We start from the raw sequence: 22,725 nt of genomic DNA, 5'->3' as shown, positions 1-22,725 counted from the left end.
TTCCTCCTAAAGAGTTTGCAAAAACATTATGGTCAGGCTGGAGGTGGGATATTTTCCTTCGCTCACGTGAATCTTCTCTCCAGATTGAACTGATTCATTTGGATGTAATATTAGATACTACATTCATCGGCAAAGCACACATCAAAAATGAAGGAGAATCTGTTAAGCAGCAAGGTGTAAGGTGTAGCTCAGAAAAGGAAGACACTGGCAAATCATGCTACTGGTCAATGTACTTTAGTAGGTGTGGGGTTGCGTTAATTGAAGAATATTCCCACACCTTACTATCTAAGCTCCTTTATCCTCATTTTCAAAGGATTAGCTGCTCATCATACCCTAGCATTTTATTTGTCAGTTTTATATCCTATCTAATATTCTGAAAGTAAGCATCTGAATGATTTGGCTCTGGGTGTGCATGTGCGTGTGTGTGTGTGCTCATGTGTGTGGGTATGTAAGTGTGAGTGTGGCATATAGCCACATACTCACATAAAATGCTTCAGAGCAGCTAGAGACTATAAGTAATGATGGCCATTTATTATTTTTATATACATTTTTTAATGTTTATTTTTGAAGAAGAGAGAGATAGAATGTGAGTGGGGGAGGGGCAGAGAGAGAGGGAGACAAAGAATCGGAAGCAGGCTCCAGGCTCTGAGCCATCAGCCCAGAGCCCGACGTTGGGCTTGAACTCACAAACCGTGAGCTCATGGCCTGAGCCAAAGTTGGATGCTCAACTGACTGAGCCACCCAGGAGCCCCTATATAAATTTTTAAAATCTATTTATTTTTGAGAGAGTCAGAGTGACGGGGCAGGGGCAGAGACAGAGGGAGACACAGGATCTGAAGCAGGCTCCAGGCTTGGAGCTGTCAGCACAGAGCCTGAGGCGGGGCTCAAACCCACAAACCGTGAGATCATGACTTGAGCTGAAATTGGACGCCCAGCCAACTGAGCCACCCAGGTGCCCAGACTGCTCTGTATTATTATACAAACATATGTATCAGGTTAAAAGAAAATAAACCATACAGTTTGGCGTGGACCACACCGGTGTGCTACAGACTACATGCCAATGGGTGTGTGGTGCAGTGAGTCTGACTGCACTGGGTTCAAATCCCAGCCCTTCTACTTAGATAGGATTGGGTAAACTATTTAATGTCTCTGAGATCAATTATAAAATGGTGAAACTATTAACTTTCTTAGATTGATGATTAAATGCAAACCATATACTAAATATGAAATAAAAACAGAGTCTTTGCTTCTAGGAGATGATTGTTAAAAGATAACGCCCTTTCTTGTTCTTTCTCTTTTAAGTGTTCAGGGAGGGAAAGACAATGAGTCAAATGTGTATTAAAATTTCTTCAGTGCCTGGGTGGTTCAGTCGGTTGGGCATCTGACTTCGGCTTGGGTCATGATCTCACGGTTATGGGTTTGAGCCCTGCGTTGGGCTCTGTGCTGACAGCTTGGAGCCTGGAGCCTGCTTTGGATTCTGTGTCCCTCTCTCTCTGCCCCTTGTGCCACTCGTGCTCTGTTTGTCCCTCTCTCAAAAATAAATAAACATTAAGAAATTTTAAAAAATCTGCCTACTGAAGAGTATACTCATGGTATATAAACAAAAAAAGCAGCAACCTAAAGTGTATATAGAATACATTTTTGATTATGTTACAATATTTATTGAATAGAGTAAATAACTTTGTCTTCTTCTGTTTGCAAAATTATATATAAGCAGCATATCCTCTTTCTTGTCAGAAAAGTTAATAGATGGTATTGAAACTGCTGTAAACAGAGATTCTGAACATGATAGCACATGACGTCAGACAAGGTGGGCATCAGAGGAGAGAAATGAAATGGGGAGGGCTGGGGGCGTGCACTGTACCTCAGACCACACTCCTGCCTCCCATACGGTCATGCAGTCCTGACCCTCACAGCGCTGGGCGGAGGCAGGCTTAGGCCCGGAGCAGTCCCTCTCCCGGGCTCTGATCAGAGTCCCATTGCTCAACTGTTGGGTACAGGCCACCTGTCTGCTCTGCATCCCTTTTCCACAAGTTCGTGAACAGGGGGTCCATTCCGTCATCATCCATCTAAAAGTAAAGCAAGAACCACTGAAACAAGTTAAAAGATATCAACCCATGGTGTATTTTGACGTGTCTGAAATTAGAATTGTGGCACAGTGACTTTTTTTTCTTAATTAATATAGCATTGTCTAAAACACCTGTGCTTTCTATCATTTTGAATTCTCCTTATTTCCTATCTCAGGGCCTTGTTCTTGTTTGTTTGTTTGTTTGTTTGTTTGTTTGTTTGTTTAGAGAGCAGGCAAGGGGCAGAGAAGGAGGGAGAGAGAGAATCCCAAGTAGGCCCGCTACTGTCAGCACACAGCCCAATGTGGGATCAAACTCACCAACTGTGAAATGGTGACCTGAGCCGAAATCAAGTCAGATGCTTAACAGACCGAGCCACCCGAGGGCCCCCCTTAGGGCCTTGTGCGTCTTAGAATCTCAAAGAATGAGATTCTGTCCACACCACAGTACGTGCTTTACCTGTGGCTGCTTATCATATTGGCACACTGAGATACCTTCTAAGTGTACAATTGCTAAGATACATGGGTTATTCCTGTTCTTCATGTTTTGAATCTTCACAACAACTCCATGTGTTAAGTACGACAACTATCGTGGAGAGGGAAACCACGGCAAGGAGAGATTTAGCAACTTACCAAGGGTCATGGGGTTGTAAAGTCAGAAATTGGAAGTGAGGCTGTACAAGGACCTCACAAGGAGACATATGCAGGTATTAGCAAGGTAACAGAACCCCGTCACTGAGAATGCCCTCTTACCTGGGGGAAGCAATCATTAGTACATTATGCCTAGTACCTGCAACAAGATTTCTGTGCCTGGGACATAACTTCCAGATAAAGCTATGTGTGCTTCCTCAGGCTAGCCTCTATGTACTTGCAATGTAATCACAGACACAGGAGTGACCGGCTCAGAGTGCTACACGTCAAGTGACCTTATTGTGAAAGGTCCTCAAGAACTCCAACTGTTATTCTTGGATTTCACTGATTCAGTGATTCAGCCCACACACATGTAGTTTAATACCTAGATGGATGTCCTTTACCCAACCACGAGGGCAGTGATACATATCTATGGCACTCCCTTTTCTAATGAATTCGGATCTAACCTAGGACCACTAATTTAAACACATCCCCAAATTTATTTGGGGCAAGGCCTATGCCTGAAAAGTGATTCATAAAATTTGTATGATTCTGGTCAGTATATGATTCTCATCAATAAAACCCTCTCTGTATTTCCCATCATTAGGACAACCTCCCAGGGGGATCTAAATCCCCCCCCCCCCAAACTATCTGCACGATCCTATTTCGTCGCAGTGAAGGGCAGTCAGAAGCCCTGAGCTTAATTCGGGGTTCGTACTAGCTGTGCACATTCTTGAAACAATACTTAACAGCTGTTAAGTTTCCATTCTGTCATTTTGTAAAAGGGTTTATTATTATACTGTCTGACATACAATAGGGACTCAGGATATAGTATATACTATATATATTACCATATATTTGTAAGTGATTTATACTTACTCATTTCTCTAGCTTCTTCTCTCATTTGTTTGGAAAATAAAGCATATGCTTAGTTTGCTCCCCAAACACTTTCTATTTTCTCCACATGGTACCTGTGTATGGAGCATCCACTGCCTGGATCCTTGACAGCCAGGTCCAAGTCCCTTCCTCCCAAAAGAGCTTCTCCACCCAACCCACAATGATTGTGCTCTCCTCTGCCCTCTGGCATTTGGCTTGTGGCACTCAGCACTTGTTAAATATTCCCTAGCAAGGTGGAGGGGCTCACAGCCCCCCTACAAAAGTTGACCTTCTTTTCCTGATTAGGATATAAGCTCTTTAGGGCTGCCTGGGTGGCTCGGTTGGTTAAGCATCAGACTTAGGCTCAGGTCATGATCTTGAGGCTCATGAGTTTGAGTCCCACAGTGGGCTCTGTGCTGACAGCCTGCTTCAGATTCTGTCTCCCTCTTTCTCTACCTTGCCCCTGCTCGCACTCTCTCTCTCTCAAAAATAAATAAACATTAAAAAAATTTTTAAAAAAAGTTTAAAGAATTAAAACAAGGATATAACTCTTTAAAGGCAGAGATCAACAGCCTGTCATTAAACATTTCTCGATTTGGAATTTGTGTCTGTGTTTTACAGAAATAGCATCAATTCTTCCTAATTTACTTAAGCCTAAATGCCCCTGGCAATGATTCAAAGTTTGGGAAGTCCCATCCTCATGTAATCTAGTTTTCTCATCTGTACAATGGATTTAGTTCTAAATGATTCTATGCTTCTATTTCTAAAAAAAAAAAAAAAAAAAAAAAAATCACGATAACATTTACATTGCAATATTGCCTCTAACAATGTTCTTGTCTGCAAATCTATCAGATATGATGCAGATCTACCATTTTGCTTCAGAGTCCCCTAGTGGATTGTTCCTAATGTATTTACCTTCCAAATTTATTTAGTTTCCTGCTTCACCTTTTTACATGAGGATACCTGGGTTATAATTAAATTTAAACCCACGTATGCACCTTTCCCTTCAACTATGGAACCTAGAAGACACTACCGAAAAGAGAAGTATCTGCAAGTTCATGGGAGATCATGTTCTTTTAATGTTTCTTTAAATTTACTTTTGAGAGAGTGTGAGCAAGGGAGGGGCAGAGAGAGGGGACAGAGGATCCGAAGCAGATTCTGCGCTGAGAGCAGCAAGCCTGATGCAGGGCTTGAACTCACAAACCAAACCATGAGATCATGACCTGAGCTGAAGTCAGATGTTCAACTGACTGAGACACCTAGGCACCCCTGGAATCTCATGTTTTTTAAATAAAATACATTTGAGATATCCTTAGTATAATGGTAAAAGTTACTTTTTCCATTCCTTGTGAAAACTGCTCAAAAATAAGAATTAAAGTGTAAAACATATTCTAATAAGAGAAAAAATGCTTTATATTTTGGAATTAACTTAATTTGGAGTTATCCCATTTCCTTATCTTTAAGATTCCCTCTTGTATTTATTTACCGAAGGGATACAGGAGTACTGATGCCTAGGGGCACTTGTACCCCAATTTTTATAGCAGCACTCTCAACAATAGCCAAATTATGGAAAGAGCCTAAATGTCCATCAACTGATGAATGGATAAAGAAATTGTGGTTTATATACACAATGGAGTACTACGTGGCAATGAGAAAGAATGAAATACGGCCCTTTGTAGCAACGTGGATGGAACTGGAGAGTGTGATGCTAAGTGAAATAAGCCATACAGAGAAAGACAGATACCATATGTTTTCACTCTTAGGTGGATCCTGAGAAACTTAACAGAAACCCATGGGGGAGGGGGAGGGGAAAAAAAAAAAAGGAGGTTAGAGTGGGAGAGAGCCAAAGCATAAGAGACTCTTAAAAACTGAGAACAAACTGAGGATTGATGGGGGGTGGGAGGGAGGGGAGGGTGGGTGATGGGTATTGAGGAGGGCACCTTTTGGGATGAGCACTGGGTACCAATTTGGTATGAAAACCAATTTGACAAAAATTTCATATATTGAAGAAAAAAAAGATTCCCTCTTGCAAAGCTATTTACTAGTGCATTGATATATTTTATATTTGGCATATAGGGTTCTGTCAGACTATTTGATTCTATTCAATAAATGTAAATGGAAATTAGAAAGTTTCTTACTAGGGTGGTGAGAAAGAAGAGGCAGGAAAATTAAAACCAGTAAGTCACAGAAAGTCTTCCTATGATGAACCTTAACAATTGCTTGTGTCCATTTCTTACTATTCAATGTTTTGGCTAACCTCACTGACATTGCTTCTTGGTGATTTGCGATATATTGACTCCTTTCCCAAGGGAAGGAAGATAACAATCTCTAACAAAAAAGATATCCAGTCTCCAGGTGCAAAAAACTCTCACTCAGAAATGTAGTGACCCTTTGAAACTATTCATTTTACCAAGTCATTAACAAGGCATTTTCCCTCAAGATAGCTGAGGTCAGAGAACGAACAATGAATGGTGTGTATATTGTACATTCTGATCCCTTGCAGACAAAGTCAGGAAGTGACAAACATGTTCTAGTCCTCATATCCAACTCGAAGATTCCTGATACACCAGGAAAAGCCAATGCTCTTCCCTCCAAATGGAAAAGTTATATGATATATGAAACAAATGAAGTTTTGAAATATTTTAGCAATAATTTAACACAAGATAAGGTGGCATTTTAATATCAATTAAAAGAGGGGCGCCTGGGTGGCGCAGTCGGTTAAGCGTCCGACTTCAGCCAGGTCACGATCTCGCGGTCCGTGAGTTCGAGCCCCGCGTCAGGCTCTGGGCTGATGGCTCAGAGCCTGGAGCCTGTTTCCGATTCTGTGTCTCCCTCTCTCTCTGCCCCTCCCCCGTTCATGCGCTGTCTCTCTCTGTCCCAAAAATAAATAAACGTTAAAAAAAAAAAAATTAAAAAAAAAAAAAGAGATAGAGGGGTGCCTGGGTGGCTCAGTTGGTTGAGTGTCTGGCTTTGGCTCAGGTCACGATCTCACCATTGGTGAGTTTGAGACCCACATCGGGCTCATTGCTTGTCAGCCCATCAGCAGAGCCCGCTTCGGATCCATCCCCCTCCTCTGCCCCTCAGCCACTTGTGCTCTCATAAAAATAAACAAATATTTTAAAAAATAAGATAAAAGAGACACAGAAAAAGATCAATCTTAGGAATGGCAATAACAAAAATGGTCCAGATTCTTTTGGCAAAGGCCAAAAACTCTGCTGTTCCATTTGTCCCGCACTGAACAGAGGGGAGTCAAGGACTTGATTGCAGGTAACAGTAATTCCCTAGGTCACTTTTCCTGTTGATTACTCCATTGCCACCTAAAAAAATCTTAATTAGTTCATCTACTCATGAAGTCATCCTGAAAAACATACAGTCAAGTAGAGGGAATGGGCATAACACAATCGAAGTATATTAATGTGCTTTTATCTTTTGCATGGTCTTTTACATATCATTCTTTTGTCCTTTTCCTTAGAAGCATAGTTTGCCCTGGAGTTTGGGGAAGAATAAGAATATTCGAGCAGAAATGGAAAGGAAAGAAAAAGCTGATACTCAGCTTTTGTCACCGAATCTACAGAAAAGCAAGCCTTGACATTTCAGCATTGTAAAGAAAGAAAGGATTTTCTAAATTCTTTTAAGCTCTCATTAATATAGCATGAGCTGGATCTGAAGGGCTTAATAACTGAATTTTGCCATAAGCCTGAAATACAGGGAACTCAGGATCAGGGCTACATCAGAGGTGGGAAGGCAGGGGGAACAGGGAAACCAGAAGAACTGAGCATTAGCCTCAATGACACTAATTCCCAAAGAGATTAAGACAAAAAAGTTTAAATACAGTTAATTGGCAACTTTGTTCCTCCTCCCTCTTTAAACTGCTCCCCCATACTTATTCATTTCAGTGGAGGGTCATGAAGAATATTATATTAGTTATAGACCGCTATAAAGCTACAAATTATTTGCACACCTGAGTTCCAGGACATGTAAATTCACTGTGTCCCTTGTACAGGAGCCAATGAGAGGGGAGATGAATCTCTGTTTGGCTCGCCAGGAACTCACAACTATGTCCTGAGCCTCAACAGATCTCTGAGTGTTGGGATAGAACAGATGTGCCTGTCTCTGTTTTCCAGAGGATTCAACGCAGCCTCAAACTCATTTAATCCTTCTATCTTTGAAAGCTTTTAGGACCTTTGACACTGGGGGTCAGTCCCACTCAAGCCCAACCTTAATTTTTATATGAAAACACGTGGACGTTCAGCTCTATGACGGGAACCACTCCAAACCACCTTGCTGCTAGCTCACTCCAAAATGATACTCCAGTTCCACTTCATCTCTGCCTGTTACTAAGGTTTCTACACCACTTTCAGCTGCTCAGCATCACTGTCTTACTTCCTACTTCAGAGTTTCTCACCTACTTTGTTGCCTCATACTCACTGGGGAAGTCACAGGAGACCGAGACAAATGGACTGCCCAATAACTAGAACCCAGCTCAGGAATTGGGCGATGGAAGGTCAGGGATCGGGCAGTCACCCTGGGAGCTCTGGGAGAGGAAGTGAAGACGTAGCCTGGGAAACCAGGAGGACCACACCATCCCTGGTGTCGCGTGAGGGACTGGGTCCTGGCCAGTCCTGCTTTGTTTTATATCTCCCTTGGCAAGTTCTACAATACCATTTCAGAGAGTTCAAGAACAAACAGCTAACTTCAACCCATAGTCAGGTTTTTGAAGAAGTGACCAACAGATTACCAAGCAATTTTAATTACATCTCCTTTGTCTCACTTAGTGGTTGTTTTCATCCTGTGGAGAATACAGTTAAAGTTGAGGTAAGTCCTAGCCTTGCTGCTTTTATTTTTAAGCTTATTTATTATTTTGAGAGAGAAAGACAGACAGACAGACAGATATACAGAGAGACAGAGAGAACAGGCATGTACATGAGCAGGGGAGGGGCAGAGAGAGAAAGAGAGAGAGAATCCCAAGCAGGCCCCACATTGTCAGCACAGAGCCTGACTCGGAGCTTGATCCCAACTGTGAAATCATGACTTGAACCAAAATCAAATGTCAGACACTTAACCAACTGAGCCACCCATGTGCCCCCCATCCTTTCTGCTTTAATACTCTTTCCATCCAGGCAATTATCTTTCTTTCCTAGATCTTGCTTGTTTAAAACCTTACATCTTGGTATATATTCCTTTGCACTGTTGTTAGGAAAATGTGGATTTGTTAGTATTTGGAGTGTTTAAAAAATATTTTTATGTTTATTTTATTTTTTTTTAAATTTTTTTTTCAACGTTTTTTTATTTATTTTTGGGACAGAGAGAGACAGAGCATGAACGGGGGAGGGGCAGAGAGAGAGGGAGACACAGAATCGGAAACAGGCTCCAGGCTCCGAGCCATCAGCCCAGAGCCTGACGCGGGGCTCGAACTCACGGACCGCGAGATCGTGACCTGGCTGAAGTCGGACGCTTAACCGACTGCGCCACCCAGGCGCCCCCGTTTATTTTATTTTTGAGAGAGAGAGACAGACAGAGCACGAGCAGGGGGAGGGGCAGGGAGAGAGGGAGGCACAGGATCCAAAGCACCCTCCAGGCTCTGAGCTGTCAGCACAGAACCCGACGAGGGGCTCAAACTCACCAACCGTGAGATTATGACCTGAGCCAAAGTTGGTGCTCAACCGACTGAGCCACCCAGGCGCCCCAGTGTTTTGAGTGTTAAAGACCAGTGATTTAATGGCCAAATGGAGCATTAGCAAGTGGTGGGAGAGGGTTACCTTGTTTGGCATGGTTGCTCATTACACTTGCGAATCTGTGGCTCAGGCTTGGTTAGGTATTTGCATTTCTTGTTGTCCACAATGCTGATGTTTTTGTTCATGATTTTTGTGCAAGACACTGTTGTCTTCCTTTCTCCTGAAAAGAGCAAACAAACAAAGAAATGAGAGGCCTTTATGTAAATGGGCTTAGGAGGTGTGCATAGGCTGGTTGTAATTTTCAGATTTGTAAAGGAATTTTAAGTTATATCAATGAAGATATAATTTAAAATTTACACGCAAATACATCTCTAGGCTTAAGGAAGATAAATGGTAAGGTTTTCCTCACTAGAAATTAAATGGCAAGTTTTACATTCCCAAGGGATTGTGGCAGCATAAGTTGATAAAACATTAATTAAGGATTTGTTGGTAAGGACTATGCTATCTTTTAGCATTAAGTGGTGGAAAGCTGTAATTTGCAAAAAACCTGTATACTTTCATGGAAGCACATAAACACGCGTATGTATTTTATCATTTGGCTCTGTACCACCTGTGCTCTGTAGTAAGTTATGGAAAGCAGGCTTTTCTGTATATTTTTAGTATAACTCACACCTTTATTCTTATTGTCTCTGATAAAAGTGTTTTAGCGCAATGAGGAATTCTAGAAATATTCGTTCCCTATTCATTGTGATGTTCTCTAAGAAAAGCTATGGGACTCCTGCTATTTTTCACCAGATTTCAGAAAAATGGCTTCTCTACTTTCTCTGTTATGATAAAGTCTGATTAGAGTAGGTTAAAATGACCACTAGTATGGTATTTCTTGTTCTTTGAGACCGATAAGAACACTTACTTGACAACATTTTTGTTATTTCATCTGGTACCTAAAGAGTCTAATAAATATATGCTAATTCTGTTTCTCTATAAAAGTCTAAATATCTACGTAAGATTTAATAATCTAATTTAACTTATTGTTTGACATTATAAAGTAATTACATCTACCAACAATTTTAAGGCCAGATGGGTCATAAAGGATTAAGAAAATAATCTCAAGTCTTCTGGGTCTCTACTGAAAGGCCATTAGTTAGGGTCCCATGACTGTCATGCAATGGGTAATTAGGAAACTCAGAGCATTCATGACAGTCATGCCAAATATGACAGGCTGGGCTGGTGGCACAGAGGTCACTCTGTGATTTAACTGACAGACAGGGAAGGCTGGCATCAAGAAAGAAGAAAAGAAGGAATGTAGACAGAGAGCTACTTTGAGTAATTTTTAGTATCTTTTGCTTTGACCTGAATGGGGGATGGGGAGAAGCAACAAGGTGGCCCAGAAGAAGGCAAAGAACAGTTGTTGGGTTTGAGGATCTTCCCTTCACCTGCCTCTCAACAACACTGAGCATAGTCCCATGACAATTTGTAGTATACAAAAAGGATTCTCTCTCCACCCCCGTATGTGTGTGTGTGTGTGTGTATTAACTAACAATTATATCTGTGATTATTGCATATCATGTTATTGAAATCATTTAGGTCTTCAGTTTTATTTTCTAGTACAAGTAGCACAATGTTGGCCAAACTATTCCCGGTCTGGAGAATTCCGGTGCAATACAGCTTATTCTATGGGAGCTCCATATAGACAACATAGTGCCAGGCATGTAAAAGGCCCTTTTTCCCAGCTTGGCAAATAGAACGTGAGCTCAACTGCAGTGTCCAGGCTAAGGACTTTATGGTCAGCTGCCTACTTGAATGAACATCTCTGCCTCAGAAGTCCTGGCCCTGACCTGTGTACCTCACATTTTCAGGCAAGCTGATGCCAACTGGTAGAAAAAAAGACAACATTTTACGCTGGAGGTAAATGCTTAGGGGCTGTCCAGGCTATTCCCAGGTAGGCCAAGAAGGGTGGAGTGCGGCATCACATGTAATCACAGAAGTGTTCAGTACCACCAACTTCAATTTTCAAATAAAATGCTAGAAAAGCAGAAATGGCTTATGTTCGTTTTTTTTGCAGAAAAAAAAAAAACTGGCCTCAGAAGGTAGGAGTTACCTAAGTGTAAATAATCGGGACACAGAGTTTTGGGTAACTTCTTCCTAGTTTCCCATGTTCCAGGTGCACCTTTATGACCTGATGCACAATTAAATAGATATTATGCAAGTTCTGTATAATGCGAACATATGTAAGTAACAATTTCTACATTATGATGATGCCCACTTAAAAGCAGGATTAAAATACACGTTCCTTTCATCAAATATAAATGTTAGTTTTAAAATCGAATTTAAGGCCTTCAAATTCCTAAGACGCTCTTTTGCAGAATAGATGTGGTTGCCTAAACTAATTTAAAGAGTGAGTGGCTTTCTGCCAAATACAACACACACACACAAATGACTAACAGACAGTATCCAGAAAGCTTTTGTGAACATGTATGTAGTCATGCAGTAAATAACTCAGGGCTAATTACACTGCATTTCTTTCCTTTCCTCACGAAATGCATAACTTTAGTTATACTACCCCAGAGCTCACATATGAAGCTATTGAAAAAAAATGTTTTGAGGACAAGTGTTGATATGTCAAAAGAGACATAGGTTTCTATCTCATTTCAGGGAGCACCTTGGTGTTCAAGGAAAGTGGAAAGGCATGTGATGATGAATTGGGACATTTCCATCTACACTGGAGCAAGGAAGCTCACATCATACGTTTTTTGGCAGAGAGGATAGACTTGGCCCTACTTTTAAAAAATTTCATTGAACAAAAACAATAGAATCAGGGGGAAGAAATCTATTGCTCAGCTACAGGCACACTATGCCTATGAAAATACAACTAGATCTTCAAGCCATATGGAAATGTTATTGTTTGACTTTTTTCTTTTATATATTTTTATGTTCCAGCCAACACAGGAAATTTCCATTCTAGCATCTAATAGCAGTATTTACAATGCATCCCGTACTGTGGAACCTAGGGACGGACCCAAAGTGATGAAGTAACTGGCTTTCCGCCTGAGCCATGAGTAGCTGCAAGCTGTTGACAGTGTATTACTTGCTTTACGGCAATTAACTTCACCTCTAGGTCATTCCCGTTAAATCGGTGTTGGGGAAATCAGTTGTGATGCTTTGAATACAATTATGAATACAAGAATATGACCATTAAGCAATTGGTCTCATTGCCAAATTCGGGCAAAATCTGAAAATGAAGGGTAATTTTTATTTACTGACTCTGTTCTTTGAAGACACTTAACAAAGACTAGATGCATGTGCCTTCTTTTCCAGTCTCAGATACAAGCTGATCTTCTTTCTATGCTCTATATTTAACCCCATGAAATGGATATTTTTAATAAAACTATATTCTATCCACATAGATCACATTTCTAGAACTGGCACCATAAATGTGGAAACACGTTCTTGGGAATGTGTTCAGTGCTTCAGTATATGTAGATGAAATTCTATCTTATTAGATGTTCCAAACTTTTTTTTTTAACATTTATTTATTTTTGAGACAGAGAGAGACAGAGAATGAACGCGGGAGGATCAGAGAGAGAGGGAGACACAGAATCCGAAACAGGCTCCAGGCTCTGAGCTGTCAGCACAGAGCCCGACGCGGGCCTCGAACTCATGAGCAGTGAGATCATGACCTAAACCGAAGTCGGACACTTAGCTGACCAAGCCACCCAGGCGCCCCTGTTCCAAACTTTTAAATAAAACTGTGGACCTCTACAAGACAGAGATTATATATAGTCATTGGGCTTTATCATTTTCTTTCAAATTATCTATTTATTTTCTATTGAACTCACAATGGCCAGCAAGCAAGTAACCCAAAAGTAAATATATTTTCATAAGGATGAAGTGCTCTTCTCTGAGCACTCCTTAGAAATATGTAAAATGCAGGGGTTTCTTTAGGCATACAATTGCTAACTTGGTCAACTTCCAAAATTGTGCATTCCATTTGATTCTTAGTCATTTTTTGACATTTCTGTAAAAAGTTTCCCTCAGGGCTTGGGCTTAATATTAAAATGACTATTTCATCTTTTTTTTTTAATGAAAGTATTTTTATTTTGTATTGTTTTCAACACCCAATATATAATCCAAACTGAACTTATCATTTCCATGCACATAAGTAGTTTAATGGGATCCCATAACTTCCAAGATAAATTTAACTTGAGTCCTAGCATAACACTCAAGGACTTTCGTGCACTAGCTTCTTTCTATAAAAAGTAGAAAATGGTCAAGTTACTTCCCACTCCTCGATCCTCATATTTTACACCCCAGAAATAAACATTCTCACAAACCTGAGTGCCTTTGCACCTAGGCATAGCCCTGGAAAGCTTTTTACATCTTCCCATATCACTTTGTGTAGTGATTTTACTATTATCTGGCCCCTATTAAATGAACAGTGAATTCTCTAAAAGAAGAAAGCACTCATCAATGGACCACTTAGCAATACTGACTCCACATTCAGTATTGGTAAAGGAATCAATGAGTGCTATATAAGCATGTAAGTCAAGACCAAAGTACTTTCTGTGCTAAGAGGTTCATCTCAAGACTACTTCCTAAAATGGTGAAAAGTCATTGGCAAACCACATGACTAACTGTGGGGCACAGTTACCCATGGCAATTTCAGTCAATGAATTATAACGTAGGTATCAAAATTCAAGTTGATAAAGAGTTTACATTAACATAAAATGTTCTTATTAAAGAAACTGGAATACAAAACTGTGTTAAATAATATTCAAGTAAAATAATGCAGAGAACAAAAAATATATTTTGGTGCATTTTCTTCAACTAATAACATTTACTGTGGTGCATGCAATGTGCCTTTAAGATGGAAAAATGGAAACAAACTGTACCAGTGCAAAGGTATGGGTATTCTATTCGGAGACGTCTCCTCAACTTGGACCCGGAGGCTTGGATCCTCCTCAGAATCTGTTCACGCACAAGGAAAGCTGTGTCTGAAGGATCTCATGATACAAGGCCAACAATGAGAGTTGTCAGCTGGTAGGGCTTGGACTATGTGAAGAATGTGGTATTTGACCTACTTTGTTCCCTTCAAATTGTATCTCTTTAGTCTTCCTAAAAGCATGTTTAACTATTTATTTATTTCAAAAAGGGATTATGGAATTCTGGAGCCCTTATTCTAGGTTTTATATCATTAATTCATCCACTAGCTCAAAATAAACTCTAGAGTAATGCAGTTATTGTATCCAGTATTTGGAATGCTAATTCCACATACCCCCTCAGATATTAAGAAATGATACACCTCTAATACCTCTGAACTCCAAGAGCACTTAAAACAGGTCTTTTATGTCAAAAAGAACTTGATCCAGTAAACCTTACATCTGAGGTGCCAAAATAAACTTAAAACAGTCCTTCAAAGAGTTTTTAGATGTTTTAGAACACCAATGCAAAGTAAACATTTATTTCCCAAATACATTTTAAGCTGTTTGAAAATAAAAGGACCCCATTTTAGTGGCCAATGCAAAAATATAAAATGATACACCCTTTCAAATTTTTCTAGAACTGTCATTAGAATGGGAAAAGATGAGGGGTGCCTGGGTGGCTCAGTCGGTTGGGCGTATGACTTTGGCCCAGGTCATGATCTCAGTTAGTGAGTTTGAGCCCCGTGTCAGGCTCTGTGCTGACAGCTCAGAGCCTGGAGCCTGCTTCAGATCCTGTGTCTCTCTCTCTCTCTCTCTCTCTCTCTCTCTCTCTCTCTGCCCCTCCCCCACTCACACTAGGTCTCCATCTCTCTCTCAAAAAATGAATAAACATTAAAAAAAATAAAAAGGAATTTGAAAAGATGATGTCAAAAAGCATACATGTTACTGTGTTGGAAAATTTTTCTTGAGATCATCAACATCCATTTGATATTTAAAAATATTCCTTCTAAAGGCTTTTTATATCTTGTAATAACTAGTATTAATAAAACTATATTGCACGGTGAATTAACTTTAATTTGGGTTTTCAGTCTAAAACAGTTTTGAGACGCTGACATAAAAGATCATTACAATAAAAATTTAGCTACCTGATAGTAGGGACCTTTTAAAAATTTCTTTTTCCCCCTTATTGCTGGCAATCTAACGCCTTACAACAGAATCCAAAAAATAACATGTCAAACATTGAAATTTTATACAGCTCTGTGATATTTTATTTGCTCTTGCTTAATATAGTCCTGCGAAGTAAAATAGTGCTATTATTCGCCTTTGCTGTTGAAGATAAATTTTGCATGAATCTGTTTCCAATGTTCTGTGCTTTGAACTGACTCTCCTTTAATTCATGAATATGCTGAAAGATTACAGAGCTCTTTCTGGCTATAAAATGGACAATACGAAGTTCGAAAAGATACGATTCCTGAAATCCTGTCCATCCACTTTATTTATGAACTGCAAAGGAAAATAATACCAAAAGCCCAGAAATATCTTGGCATTGAAAGTAATATGTACCCTATTAACATAGAGATAATTGAAAACTGTTGAATGAACACAGTGGAACAGATTTGAGAGAGAAGGTCTGTGCGAGCGCAAATCATATAAAGACTGGGTATAATTAGGACTTATTTTACAAAATAAAAACAAAAACATATCTAATTTCTCATTGAACAGATTCAGTAAAACATCTCTTTGAATCAAAACAAAACTTATATGATCTCTAAGGGACCTGACCTATTTTGTGAAAAGAAATGACATTAAGCCTTTTGAGCTGCTCTTGAAGAAAATATGATGTGAGGAAGAGAGAAGATTTGAGTTTAGGAGTCCTGGATTCTAACTTGAACTCTACTCCCACAGGGCATGTGGCCTTGGGAAGTCCCTTAATCTCTACACATTTAAATTTTCTCATATTGATAATTAAGAAGTTATGTTTAAGAACATCTAGACGTAGCAAATCTCTATTCCTTAAGGTTTGGCAATTGGCAAAACACAATCTAGATTGTAATGAATGTGATTTTGGGAAAAAAAAAATTAACCACCCCTCCCCCATAAATTTGTTTATTCAAAATGAGGATTGACAAATTCTGTATGTTTACTTCTAATGTAGCTCCTTTTTGACTGCAATTGCAGAAGAAAGAAAAAAAAATGAGGAAAACGAAATTTACTGGGCAAACATTTTTCTGTTTAGAGTTTCAAATACAAACAGATTTTAATGAATGCCTTTCAGGGATCTAACAAGAACTATCAACCCTGTCATCACTCTACTGCCCTGCAGCTCACCATTGGATGGGGGCGGGTCTTCCTTTTATCTGAGTTGTATTAAAGAGAAAATTCTAATTGTACAGATTTTCATTTCAAATGTATTTGTTTCTAATTTTGCTTCTGGTTTTTATTTGGATAGACGATATAAAGCAGAACCCCCTAATTGTAATGGGCCCTGGCATCACTAAAGAATGGGTGGAACAGAGGAACAGGACTTTGCATGTTTATGGGACAGGACTTTGCATGTTTATGGGACCACTAGCAAGAGAAGACAGGGGGGCAGAGGATCCCAAGTCACTTGGTGATAATGGGGTCCCTGGAGAAACATGGTCTATGAAAACTTCACTGTGACAAGGGTGACTGGTAGCATTTTTTATAATTGCTAGAGCAATTTGACATCCTTTCCCTGTAATTACTCTATATCCTCAGGAGCAAAGTATGTCCTGTGTCTTCTCCTTCTCTTGTCCCCCATGTTGCCTTTGCTCTGGCTACCTGAGAGGGCCAGATGTACCAGCAGTTGGCTGGGAACCCAAAGGCTCTGAGCTCTCTGGCAGGAATCCTCTTCCCCATCCTCTGTACCTCTACATGTTCTTGCCACCTTTTCCCGCTCTCTCCTGAGGGTACTGTTTGCTGTACTTCCAGCTGGGTGGCCATTTTCTTACTTAGGTCCCACACCTTTGGATGGAGAGGTGGCATGGCTGTCCAAGCTCTTCACTGCTATGACCAGACCATCTTCCCTTTCTTCTTTTTAAACCTACACCTTTGGATCAGACTCTGTGACACATTTTCCTTGCTGCTGCATCAACTCCTAGGTCACTCCCTCTCTCTAAGATTTTATCTTCTAGGTGATTGTGATATTTGCTAACACTGCCCCTGGCACTATTTTTGTGTTTACAGTATTCATTTGAATGGATCCCTACCCAGAGATCTTACCTTTCACTTTACTCAAGCCACCAATTTTCCTCATTTTGTTATTACCAAAACTATAACCCCTCCATAACCTAACCTCTATTTTCTGTCACCATCTCCTGTACTTCCATTCCTTCTCCTTGAGTACCCCAAGTCTAAAAGTTCTTTAGCCCCACTGAGCTGTGGCGTCTGTCAGTCCTACCACCTTTCTACTGTCTTTCAATCCCCTCATACCTTTACCTTGGTTCCTTATACAACTAAACTCCATGGTCAACCATTTTCAACTCCTTGCATTCAATCTTGGGACCATGTTCTCTCATTTTATTATACTCACCTGGCAATTTCCAAACTTACTCACAAGTGTATCTAAATGCTGTACACAGCTGGAGGGCAACATATTATTATGATGACTGGAGTCAAACTAAATTCATGACCATTAACTTCAAGTGAACCATGAAAGCTATTGAAAAATCAAAATACACGGACCCAATTCATTCATTCTCTCATTGTCTTAAGTGACCATTTCACATCACTCTTCAAAATTCTAATGTCTTCTGTTCCACCTTCATGCTCAGCAAGATGCTCTTTAAGGATAAGTTCGTGACACCTGTTGCTGCTCAGATACTGTCCTTTCTCCTGTTATGAGGGATGTGCTGTCCATATTTCTAGGTAGAGTCAACTACTCCCTCTATCCAATCTTGCCTACTCAAGGATATCACAACAGCAATTTTTTTTGCTCTCTCCATTGCATCACTAGTTTTTTGTCCTATTCTAGAAAATGCACATTGGCAAACAATCATATATAGGCTCCCTTATTAAAAACAACAACAAACTCTTTGACTCACAGTCCCCTCCAGCTATTGCCACATTTCTGTTTTCTTCTTTCAGCAAGATTTCCTGGGTTACTTTGAGTCTTTTCTCCATTTCACACCATGATTATTTTCTTTTGAATCCACTCTATTTAATCTTTTGACTCAACTACTTCATTAAAATTATTTTTGTCAGGATCATCATTGGACTCTACATTTCAAATATAATAAATATATTTAAATCAAATAAATATATTTGAAAATATAATAATAAATATATTTAAATAAAGTAAATACATCTGAAAATATAATAAATATATTTGAATATAATAGTCAACTTTCAGTCTACAGTATTTTTGACCTGTTAGTTTTTCATAGAGTTGATCATTCTATCCCTCTTATAACACTTTCTCACTTACTTTACATGAAAGCACTCTCTTCTGCCTGCTTCTTCTCCTAGGATGGTGGTTACTCATTTTAACTTGCTTTGCTGCTTCCTTCTCTCTCTGAAGTCTAAAGAGTAGAGTGCCCCAAGACTCAATCCTTTAGCAGCATCTCTCTCTCTTCACTCACTCCTTAGGTGACTTGAGCCTCAGCATTTTAGAATACCTACCATATATTTTCTATCTCTAGTCTGATCTTCTCTCCCGGCCACCCAACTTACATAGCTTACTTGATGTCACACTTAGATGTCCCATAGGGATCTCACACTTCTGTTGGAAATCAAACTCTTTCTTAATCCTGCTATTGCACAGGCTTTCCTAGGTAAGTTGACGGTGACTTCGTCCTGCCAGTTGCTTGGTCAAAGCCATCACAGTCATCCTTGACATCTTTCTTTCTCTCACACTCCACATGTAGCCTTTCAACAGATCCTATTGATTCTACTTTAAAAAATATACAGAACCTGACCACTTCCTCCTATGTCTACTGCTACCACTGTGGCCAAACTATTATCATCTCTTTCTTAGATTATTGCAATAACTTTCTGGTTGATCTACTTCTCCTCTTTTCTTTTATTCCATCTAGTCTCAACTCAGACATACAAAAACCTTTTTAAAACATAAACCAGAATAAGCCACTTCTCTATTCAAATCCTCTAATGGCACATAACATCACTCAGTAAAGGAGAACCATGCTAGCATTCTTGCTATTCCTGGAGCATTCCAACTCTACTCCCACCTCAGAACCTTTGCCTGGAACCCATTCCCACCGGACACCCCACCAGACACCCTCTTGTGCCCATCCATAGTCACTACAGATTTTTAAATCAGTGTGGTCTCCTCACTGAGGCCTTCTCAGACTATTTTCTGCACCTACCCCCTCCCAACTCCCAACCCGTATTTATTTTTCTCTCTTGCTTAATTTTCATCGAGAGTATTCTTCACATTTTGAAACTATATTACTTCTTTGTATTGTATATTTTCCTTTTCCTTTTCCTTTTCCCCCAAACCTTCTCCCCCACATGCTAGTCTGGTTTGCACCTTTGCCTGCTCCTGCCGAAGCACACTTAGGCTATGTATATCAACAGTTTCTTTGCCTGGAAAACAAAACTGATATTCCACTTCTCTGTATTTTGGTATAATTGAATATAATGTTTCCTTTTAGCCTTCAAAAGAAGCTCTTACTAAAGAACTATAGAAAATGTGTTATGAGGTACAAAGCACAACGGAGATACTATGCTGCTCATGACCTGAGATCTTGCCTTGGCCTAACAGGCTCTGAGAGTGACAGTCTGTTGCATCTCTGGGAATCAAGGATCTCATTAGTAGGATTAAGTGATTTGCTAGGCTCACATTTTAGGCCGAGGTAATTTTGGGCTTTTGCCTCCTTAAGTTCTACTATGAAAAAATAATTTAAAACCTGTGAGTGAAGTTTCGAGATACATCCATATTTTATAGAAAATAGTGACATATACTTTTGAAAAATCGGAAGAAAGCAGTGGGGGGGATGAAATGATGTCCTCCATGTGCTCCGTCTAGTCACCCTAAGTATGCAGGTGGCAAAGAAGCAAGCTTGAGGCTGCTCCTTCACGGCACCCTTATATTTATTGCAGGTCTACGATTCTTGTGGGTAGAGGTACTCCAGAGTTTGAAGCTGTTAAGATTCTAAAAAATTAAAAAGTAAATACAGAAAGTAACTATAAAAGCATGATGCATGATGGAACAGCTTGTGTGGGGTCTAGGGCAACCCTGCAAGCAAACGCATTAATATTTACGCAAAGCAATGCAATGAATCACTGTAAATGGCCTTTTTTCAATTCACGTCCAATTCTGCCACAAAAGAGTTCGGCTTTTAGGGGCCAAATGTGTCACAAAAAAGTTTCAGCTTCCACTCCTTTATGGAGCTTGGAATTTCAGAGAAGGGTTTGCAGAGCTGTCTTAATTCTCAGTGAGTAATCAGAAAAAAACTACAGTTTTGGTAAGATAAATATTGGAAAATCCTTCACCTCCTCCACACGTGGCATCACAATCTTCCCAGCCTGTGTGCGTCCACATGAAAAGGGGTTCGGGTGCTTTTGAGCTCTGATTCTCTGGAAGAGGGTCCGACGGGATAGTATATTCATAGTGAAGACCATAATTTTGGTCTTGAAATAGCAGCACCTATAAGATATGAAAGTGATCAGGGCAGATGGGTTAAAGGAGAGCACAGACAATGTGAAGTCTAATACCAAGGATACTGATATCTTAAAACACTTATTACATGGTGTGCATGCTCTTTTTACATGCAGAATTGTGACATTATTACTGAAATCATCGAAGTGTCATACTTCTGAAAAGACTGCTGTTACACATTTACCTCTGAGCTAAAGACAACATGAAAAATGGCCCACTTAATGAGGTCATAGATACCAGATCATTTTTTTTTAATCTATGAATGGACTAGGCAGTTTCCCAAAGTATGATACATGTAGAAGATGAAGTTAGTGGAGGGGACGGGGCTATCTGTCCTACCTAACTTCAAGAGATAAGCCATAATCTAATGTCAAACGTAGACCTTCCACTCATATAAAACAGAAAGATGGACAGAAAGTCCCTGTGTCACTGGTAGAGGAAGAGGATAGAAGACTTTGGGAATCACTTCACCCCAGAAGGGACAGAGAACGTCCAAACTAACCAGAGAACAACAATATTTTTCCATGTTGCTTAAAGTTAACTTCCAATTTTGGCAACATTACTGATTTTCCATTTGCAGCAAAGATCATTTCATTTGAAAAGAAATTTATGTTAAAATGAACTCTTTAATAAATATTAACTTAATAATGGTACAGTTAGGTACACATATGTAAACAGTGCAACAAACCAAGAAAAATGCATGAGGATAACTGCACACTGGGCCACACTGGACTAGCACATAAGCAGAGACCATGTCTGTTTTGCTCCTCCCTGGTGCCCAGTGCCAAGATTAGAAGGACATCATCTTGGGCAATCATGTCTATTTTAAATGAAAGAGGGGTGCCTGGGTGGTTGAGTAGGTTAAGCATCTGACTCTTGATTTCAGCTTGGGTCATGATCTCATGGTTTGTGAGATTGAGCCCCACATCGGGCTCTATGCTGACTGTGTGGATCCTGCTTGGGATTCTCTGTCTCTCCCTCTCTCTCTCTCTGCCTCTCCCCCCATCTCTCTAAGTAAGTAAATAAGTAAACTTAAAAAAATAAAAACTTTAAAAAAATAAAAAAATAAAATAAAATAAATGAAAGAAAAATGCCTGAAGTATATTCATTTTAAATGAAAGAATGAATGAGAATATATGTTCCTTTAGAAGTACATTTACACAAAATATGTCAACCCCATGGAACATATTACTTCTTTGAATCTGAGAATCTATACAATGCAATATCATGCATAAATCATTATCTAAAATTTATATTTTGTTAAATTATTAAAGAACTTTGTTGGATATTAAACCTCTATCAAGGGAGTTGTAATGACAGGTAATTTACAGTTAACACTCAATGGGAAAAAAAATTACATGAGCCCAGGGTTAATTTTCTTTGCTTTTTTTCCCTCAATATTCTGCTCAATATATCAACAGAAATCCTAAGATATATTTTAATATGTGGATCTGGGAACTAACATACTGGAACTATAAATCAGTTGTATCAATAATAAAAATAATAGTTTTTAAATTCACGTACACATAACATACTGGGATACTCATTCTAAGTACATCACAGTGTTGATTTTGGCATTAAATATTGCATTTGATGTTGCCAGTTATAAGTGACTTGGGGCTAAATGAGTTAAGAGAGAGAGAGATAGAGATTGACTTATCTTGTTTATGGACATAACCAGACTATTACATAGTTTTTAAAGGGATAAAAGGAACATAAATTACAGCTATTTGCCAACTTCTTTAATTTAATGAAAACATGTCTCTTTTTCCTTAAAAAACTACCTTTTCATTGATAGAACTTTAGATTGTCCTTGAATATCTAATGCCATTTAAAATAAAGACATTGGCTACAAAATCATTAGCTCGCTCTTAAACCATCTGAGTTTGGCAGTGTATCTCTGCGAGAAGGAAAGTGTGA

General features: G+C 39.4%; 1 protein-coding gene across 1 annotated transcript in view; it reads right to left on the bottom strand.

The window, feature by feature from the left end:
• ADAMTS19 (ADAM metallopeptidase with thrombospondin type 1 motif 19) overlaps nt 1-22,725 on the bottom strand; it is a 231,323-nt gene that overhangs the window by 25,750 nt on the left and 182,848 nt on the right. The window contains 3 exon segments of the mRNA XM_030317935.1: nt 1,865-2,069; nt 9,331-9,466; nt 20,640-20,793. Coding sequence (XP_030173795.1) covers nt 1,865-2,069; nt 9,331-9,466; nt 20,640-20,793 — 495 coding nt within the window.

This window comes from Lynx canadensis, chromosome A1 (assembly GCF_007474595.2).
Source record: "Lynx canadensis isolate LIC74 chromosome A1, mLynCan4.pri.v2, whole genome shotgun sequence".
In the NCBI taxonomy this organism is placed as follows: domain Eukaryota; kingdom Metazoa; phylum Chordata; class Mammalia; order Carnivora; family Felidae; genus Lynx; species Lynx canadensis.
The sequence above is the reverse complement of the archived record's forward strand: the minus strand, read 5'-3'. Positions and strand labels throughout refer to the sequence as shown.